Source organism: Arachis hypogaea, chromosome 16, assembly GCF_003086295.3.
Source record: "Arachis hypogaea cultivar Tifrunner chromosome 16, arahy.Tifrunner.gnm2.J5K5, whole genome shotgun sequence".
Classification (NCBI taxonomy): domain Eukaryota; kingdom Viridiplantae; phylum Streptophyta; class Magnoliopsida; order Fabales; family Fabaceae; genus Arachis; species Arachis hypogaea.
Genome location: NC_092051.1, coordinates 39,362,769 through 39,371,331, shown reverse-complemented (window position 1 = coordinate 39,371,331; position 8,563 = coordinate 39,362,769). Strand labels below are relative to the sequence as shown.

Below are 8,563 nucleotides of genomic sequence, written 5' to 3'. Positions count from 1 at the left end.
CCAACTTGACTGAACATCGAGGACGATGTTATTATTTAAGTGTGGGGAGGTCGCCATCTCTGGCATACTTTATTTTGGTGAACCACTCTTCAGACACTCTTTTTTATCCTATTTTGCTTATTTTTCTTTATTTTTATTTTTATCTTATCTTGTCTTCCAGTACTTGCACATTTTTTCTGTATTTTTACAGTATTTCTGCATTTTGCACTTTGGTTTATATATTTATCTTAGATATTTAGTTTAGTCTAGTTACAATTTTAGTTATTAAGTTGTGATATAGAACATATAGATTAATTAGTTTAGTTTACCCTCTTTAGCACACGATAACTTGGATTAATTGAAAATAAAAAGAGTAAACTAAAGACTTTAGTATAACAGAATCACAACAATCCACACACTGTATATATAGCAATAAATGATTGGTTAATTTAAACAACATTTTTCAAGGAAGAACACTAAGATTTTAAGAGCCACCCTAAGATTCACATTGAGAATAATGGAACCCTTGATTTCTACTTGCATGACATACATAACTGATATATGGTTTTTGAGCCTATTTGTATGGTTACATTATTTAACCATAATTATTTCATTTTTGTGTGTTCACCCTTCTTTTTTATTCTGGTAATCTTTACTTTGTTTTAATCTATATGTCCAATATAGAATGTAGATACATACCAATATATGATTGAGGCCATCATTTAAATTTTTTCTCACTTATCCCAAATTAGCCTACCTTTTACATCACCCTTGTTAGCCCCCTTGAGCCTTTTAATTCCCCCTTGTTCTATAACCACATTACTAGCCTTAAGCAGAAAAACAAATTAAAAATTCCAAGTTGAATCCTTAGTTAGCTTAAGATAGAGATTGTGTATCCACTAAGTGTGGGAAAACATGGAAACGTGGGTTGATAGGAAAGGATTAATTCAATAAGATAATAAGGATTTTGGGAGCATGCTCATGTAAAATCAAATTAAACCAAAACGCCATGTGCATTGATATATGCTTATGTTTCAAAAAAAAATTATTTTTGGTTAAATAAGTAAATAAGGGGACAAAATTACCCCAATAATAAGTTTAGTAGAGAGATCAATGCACATGGAAGTAAAAGCAAAAACAAATTTGGTACATGAATATGTGACACAAATTTGAGTAATTAAGAATGTGGTTTTTTTAATGAAATGAGCTCTGGGGTCTAGCCCAATAGAAGTTGACTGGAGTTGGCTGGAACCCTCTTGATTACCTAGCGGAATTGGTGCTGGACACTATTCATTCTAGATAATTTCTTCAATCACAGCCTCTGAGCTGCTTCTGTCATTTTCGAATTTCATGCTTAGCTTCTTTTTCTTAGTCTCTTCATTTTATTTTCAAAGTCCAAATTGACTCGCGGTATCCACAGTTTAATTGAGTTGTAAGAAGAGATTGGGAGAGGAATGAAAGGGTGTAGGAGAGGTGGGGAGGGTAAGGGAAGGTATATCAAAGAAGAGGGAGAGAGGGATAGCGAGAGTTGAGGATGAGAGGAGAGGAGAGAGGGATGACAAGAAGAGCCTGAAGGAGAAGGGTGCGGTGGAGAGGGAGGCGGAGATGTAAGGCATGGTGTCAAGGAGGAACTAAATTGGGTCTAGCATGATACATGATAACCACATCCAAAATTTACTATGGTGCTCTGAACTCAAGCTAAGGAACTACGATAGTGAAATTAAAACTTCGAAAACTAAATTAAATAATTTCATAAATCTCAAGAACCATTATAAAGATTTCCTCCATTTTTCATTTTGAATTTGGCCGGTGCTCACCTTCTCTACTCACCACGTTTTGCCGAAATCGGCGAAGACATTTTGCCAGAAAACAGCATTGCCGTTTTGACGGGATTTTCCAGCACGATTTTTGTTTTTCGATATTCATTAAAAGAATTAAGTAAATATTGGAATTGTCACAAGTTGGGGAAATACCAAGGGCCAATCAGCCAGCCACGCACAATGTCAGATTCCAGAATTATACACAACAATCCGCAACTATTTCACATATAGCATAACGGCATACAGAATTCACAAGTGGCACGAAGAATTCACAAAAAATAATAACAAATCAGACACGATATTCTCAAGAAAATACATGAAAGCAGGTAACCCATGCGAATAAATCCGTTTTCCTTGGTTTGCAGAATCACTTCTTTAGCACGCTGCAACAAAAGCACAGCAATCAGTAAGGTATCTCAACAAGCAAAACGAAACGTCCAAGCCAAGAGCAAGACTAGTAAGAAACTAGAATTCATATGATTTCTTTTAATTAAAAAATAAAAATAAGATTGGATAACAAATCATAAAAATCATTAACCCTCTCATGAGATGATTACTATCTACCCGTCAATGATTCAGTTTTTTGTACAACAGTAATCATTACCAGTTTCCCATGACTTCATGTCATTAGCACAGAAATTAGCAACTAACTGAAAAGAAATTTCTAGTTTTACTAGATGAGTTATTATTGCACACCAGAGATTAATACAAGTATTCAGTAAACTATATGAATTAGCAAGATCGACATCAAAATCATTTTTAATTTTGTGAAATATTTTATCAATGAAAATATAAACAATCCACTTCCAGCCCCTCCTCCAAGTGGATGTTTTTAAAAAACTAAAAATAGTAACACTAAACATAGAAAACATATACTCATGATTTAGAGTATAAGAAAGATTTATAATTATTGTAGAGAGAAAACGAAGGCCCGATGGAAGCCATGACTAGAGGGAAGATTATGAAACTGATGTCTTCAGCAAAAGCTGCATAGCCATAACTTGAATATGTGATGAATACTTTCATTAAGAAACCACAGACCACAAACTTAACTTTAGGTCACCAAATGATATTTGAATTTTTTAATATTCAGCAGAAGGAAAGAAAAATAGTTAAAACATTTGACTAAAACTCTATCACACAAGCAGTATTAGTATATACACCTGACTTTCTAGTTTGAAAGTAAAAAATGAATAGGGATGGTGCTTGCAAGTTCTAGCAGAGAGAGATAGGAGCCTTACTTATAGAGATAGGCAGCTATCCCCAAAATTATAATCAACAAAACAATATCAATACAGAAGTTTCGACTGGAACGAAGCTGGATGAAAACAAAAAAAAATCATGAGATTCACCAAGAAATCTGTAACTGGTTCTGATGGAAATCTACAACTAAAAGATTATTACCTGCATCACTGTGTCTTTAAGTCTAACATTGGTATTCTTAAGGTCAGAAGATGCTTTGTCCACCTGTAAAGATGACAAATAACTATGTCACATTAACTTCATCTTTCTAATTCTAGTTGTCTTTTTGTTTTTTGTTTTAGCTTTTTTTAGTTTTTTTTTTCCCTTTAAGTTTCCAGGCTTCTGGGTGTAGGCAGAAATTGATGACACTCACCTTAGTATCAATCTCATCCATCAGAGGAACTTGTCTATCCAGTTCCTGCATCAAGCATATAAACATTGAAATTGGAACTAAAAATAATCACATGCACATAAAGGAAGTATAAAGGCAATAAGGAATCTTACCTCATTCATATCAGACGCCATGTTTTTCAAGGTATCCAATCCTTCTGCTATCACATCCAAACCTTGATCCTGAAAAAGTTTCATATTACTGACATGAAAACATTGCCAGAGCAACCTCCATTATATATGTCACAGAACACAACAGGAGAAATTCTTAACAGCTAAAAGTAACATGCCTGTTTCATTCTACGCATTTCATACTCCTGCCTAAATCGGCTAGATTCCTCAGTTTGTTGGAAGTACTCATCATCAAATCGCCCATCTGTAAATAATGAGTCACACAAATATATGGAGATTGAAGACCATTAGTTGGGAAGGTTTACACACACAAAATAACATACATGTGTCAGAACAAGACGTGGATAACTCCAATTACCAGAATCGAATTTGATTTCAGGACGTGATGCAGAAGCTGTCCAACCACCAGTTTGCTTGGGTGCTGCAGGGGTCCCGTCTGGGATAGCTTGTATCCTCTCTGGCAATGCAAGAACTAGATCATTACGGGCAGCAAATTCTTGCGATGAAAGCCCCTTTACCTGTGAATAGATTGTACCATACAAACATCAGCATGTCAGTAAGTTACTAAGAATTTTGTTCGTTGGGGGAAGACGATCAAGCAAAAAAGCTTAGAAGCACGCTAATTAGACTATGTAAACATTTTTTTAATGTGAAATAACTGAAACCACATAAAGCAACAAGCGAAACAACAATAAACCTGCCACTCTCCCAAATTTTGGGGGGATAAGTCTAAATGCGAGTCGGATAAATCTAAATCATCACCTTGTGCTTCACTACACTTCATTATTCCAATCTAATAATGATAATGACCAACCTTTTTCATAGCCAGCCTCTGCAGTTTAGGGACCTCTTCCAGTAATCTAGCCTTGGTACGACGAATCTCCGCATTAATCGCTACAGCAGATGCCTTACCTTTCTCCTTCGAAGCTTGTTCTGCTTTCTGCACAAAATTAACTCCACAAATTACAAAGCTTTCCAGCAATTAGGGCACAAAATCCAGCACTCCCCAAACTGTGAATTTCTATGTTTCTCCCAACAGTTATCTAAATCACTCAAAGTCCAAAAACCTAATCAACCTAATCAAACTCAGAATAAAACAAAACTGAAGAAAAGCACAGAGAAGAGTGAGATCAGAGTGTGTGACCTGAAGCGCAGCCTCGATGTCAGCGTCGACGACGGCGTAGAGCCTGGCGAAGGCATCGTCACCGGAGATGTTGGCGTCCTTCTGCCTGTCGACGTCGTACTTGTCGTACTTCTTGCAAATGGAGTCGACTCTGGTGAGGAGGTCGATGACGCTCATGGCTGCTGTTGCTGTTGATGATGTTTCCTTTCCACTATTGGCAGATCAAATTCCGATCTGAGTTCCTGGAAATGGCGTCAGTAGTTATACTCGGTGGATGCAGAATAGCTGGACGGGGATGTTAGCATTCGGAGAACTGAGAAAGGAAGAAGAAGGGGTTTGCGATCCAGCCTGTGGCAACTGCGAATACAATTTTTTTTCCCCCGAAATTGTTTAGAGCTCATTTCACTCTTGCGTTTTTCTCTTTTTTTTTCCTGTTTTTTTTTCGGCTTCAAGGTTTTTTTTTTTTTTTTCTTTTTTCTTTTTCCGGCTTCATGGTTGTTTGTTTGGTTTGGTATTATCGCTAGCAGAATTGAACCAATAATCAAATTAATCATATTATTATCAATAGATTCCATATTGAATCGATTGATCCAATTATAATTAAACATTATATAATAATATATTTTATTTATATTTAATAAAAAAATTTTTTATTTAATCGAATTTTTTTCAAATTTGATCAAATTAATTTTAACCAGTTTTAATCATATTTTTTATCGAAGTTTTTATTAGATTTGACTAAATTTAATCCGATTAATTATTAATAGATTCAAATGCTGATCCAATCTAAGTTAATGACTAGATAATCAAATTTTTTATTTGACCAACTAGATCGGAATTTTTTATTTAAATAAATAAAATAAATTTAATAATTATCAAAATAAATAATTTAAAAAATATTTATTAAAATAAATACTCCTCTCTTATCTCGTTTACAGTGTAAACGAGATATATGTAAATTCCGTTAAATTAGAGAATAATTAGTCAATAAATTAATGTTAATAAAAGAAAATTAGAAATGCGAATTTAATAGTAAAATAGTATAGAGCTAATTAAAACGAAAATTTTGACACCAATTTTAAAAGATGTGCTCCAAAATTGGATCGAACGGGCCGAACCGATCAAACCGGACCCATAATGAGCCCAAGGCCCAATCCACTCAACCCAAACATACTTAAGGAAACTCTCCTTCCTTCCTCTTTTGCTGGAAACAATTAGAAAGAAGGGAAGAACACTTTCAATAACAAAACCCTCACTCAAATCTTTGATTCCACCTAACTTTTGATCCGGAGTTTCGATCGCCGCACCGTTTGCGGCCACGCGTCTGCAGAGACGAGCTCTACAAAGCCCAGTACCTTTCAAGGTGAGGAAAACAAAATCCCAGCTCCTATTCTCTCTTCTTCAATTCGAAAATATTAAGGTTGTTGGATGTTAAGATTTTGGTTAAATTGATGATTATAGGATCAAATTGAGTTGAGGAATGAGTGGGCTTTGGTTCGATTGAGGCACATACAAGGTAAGATTCATAAACCCTAGCCAATTTCGGTTCTAGTATGTTAAATGTGAATTTTAAGTATGTATGGTGATATATGTGAAATTAGGTGTATAAGTGTATATGTTGGAGGCTTGGTGGTGATTGGAGCTAAGATTTTGGGTGGTTTCTCAAAGTTTGAGGGGCTGTGTTGTGACTTGGGTGGCTGCCTTGGACTAAATATAGTGATCGGCTAAGGTATGGTTTAGGTTTCGCATGTTTAATATGTAAGGTTTTGTAAAAACTTAGGCTAGAGTACTATAGGATAAGTTGAAATGATTAATGGTGTTAAATTATTAGTCTTTATGGTATTGATGGACAAGTTGATGTGGGTTGAATGCAAATAATATGTGTTGTAATGATGATGGATGAAGAATTGATGATTATGGCAATTTAATGATATGGTTGAGATTGAGTGGTGTTTATGTGGAATTGTTGGTATGGTTATTTTGATTAATGTTGTGGTGATGAGTTAATAAGATTGTTGTTGTTGCTGAAATTCTGTTGATTGGTTGGTTTATTATTGTTAAAAGAAGTGCAGAATTTTAATGCTTTAAAGTGAGCTTGTATGATATAAATCATGGTGATTTCTGATAGGTACATGAAACTGAGGTTTCGGAGTAGGGTTGTGATATAATTTAAGTAGATAAGATGATGAATAAGAGGAATGGTGGATTAGTATAAGTTGAAAACCTAGAGGACTAAATTTGGTTAGTGAAATTGAGAAGTCTTGCTGCAGAAATTTCTAAATTGTTTGGACAGCAACTTAAAATGAAAATTGGGAAAAATCTGGCATGATTTTCGAACCAACCCATTTTTATAACAAATTCCTATAAGTCAAGGTTACCCCATAAAAATTTCAAGGAATTTGGCCAAGTGGTTTGGAAGATATGAATTTTTGAAGTTTAGTGGTTGCTGCAAAATTTTCTGGTTCTGCAGTACCAACTTCCAAATGCTATAACTTTTGATTTAAACAGAATTTTGAGTTGCTTCCAAATGGTTTTGAATATCTATGAGTCTACTTTAATTGAGTATCAATTTCACATCCATAGCTACCTTGTAGAGTTAGTTATGTCTCTTGGAAGCTGAGCTGTTCGCAGAAAATTCAGAACCAATTACTAGAAACAGGGCAGCGATTCTAATTGACATTTAATTAACTAAACGAAATGCTATGAACCTGAAACTTATTTTTCCTAAAACTTAGGGGTGTAAAGTGTATCCTCACCAAAATCTAGGAGTAAAGAATTAGAATTGAATTTATTATAGATTTTGTAAAAACAGACCTACCTGCTGTATTTTTCTGAATCTTCTTAAGTGCAGTAGCAGATTTTTATTGAATTTGTTATCAAATTCAATTCTAATCCAAAGGCGGTAAAACTTTGATTTAGATCCAAAGGGTAAGTCCAAATTTGACTGTAGACATGAACGTAGGTAAGTAAAAGTGTGTAAGTTATCTCTAGGACACATTTAAAGTTAAACGGTGGTAACTTGGAGATGAAGAAAGATAACTAATAGTTGGAGAAGATAGTGTTTGATTTGATAAGATGAAGAAAGAGAGTAATGTAAGAAATTGAGACTTGATGATATTAATTAGTCAAGAATAATAAAAATGTATGATCAATGAGTTGAGTGAAATGGAGAATGACGAGATTGAGACATGAATTAATATCGAGAATGAAAATGATAATTATGAGAAATTATTGAATATATTGAGCTTGGGGCGTTGCCCCATGTCAGCCGGGATTTTTTCCGTGGTTATTATTAAGCTTGGGGTGTTGTTTTTCCCATGTCAACCTGGGATTCGTCCCAGGGATAACATTCAGCTTGGGGTATAGCCTTCCCCATGTTAGCTTAGGGTGTTGTCTCTTCTCCCCATGTCAGCTTGGGATTCGTCCCATGAATATTATTGAGCTTGGGGCATTCTTTCCCCATGTCAGCTTGGGGATTTTTCCCATTGTGTATTTTTGAGCTTGGAAACATGTCGGGATGGCTACGTAACCGACAGTTGATATCAACAGCCATAGGGCAGGCATGCATCATGTGCATTTGTTTGTTTTGTCTGCTATGCATTATTTGGGATTGCCTAACTGAATAGATACCCTGCTAACTGCTATATTTGCTACTTGTTTTACCTGTTTTCTACTTGTGTGTGAAACTATTTTTTTGTTTGTCCTTACTGATTCATGGATGATGGGGGATCAGAGGAAAAGTGGATTGGTTTGGTGTTAATGCTAAAGTTTAAAGTAAGTAAGTAAGTTTAGGATACTTAGATTACCTACCCCTTTTATGGCTTCTGCTTAGAAATTAAGTTTTATAACTGTATGTTAGAGTTCTAGGATTGCTTTT

General features: G+C 34.9%; 1 protein-coding gene across 1 annotated transcript; it reads right to left on the bottom strand.

The window, feature by feature from the left end:
- Nucleotides 1–1,995: 1,995 nt before the first annotated feature.
- Nucleotides 1,996–5,269, bottom strand: LOC112759128 (syntaxin-71). The gene is made up of 9 exons (XM_025807952.3): nt 4,708–5,269; nt 4,378–4,503; nt 3,922–4,081; nt 3,722–3,807; nt 3,546–3,614; nt 3,415–3,459; nt 3,204–3,266; nt 3,041–3,117; nt 1,996–2,182 (listed from the first exon to the last, which is right to left on the bottom strand). The coding sequence occupies exons 1-9, from the start codon at nt 4,861–4,863 to the stop codon at nt 2,167–2,169; spliced, it is 798 nt and encodes a 265-aa protein (XP_025663737.1). The 5' UTR covers nt 4,864–5,269; the 3' UTR covers nt 1,996–2,166.
- Between the last annotated feature and the right edge of the window lie 3,294 nt (nt 5,270–8,563).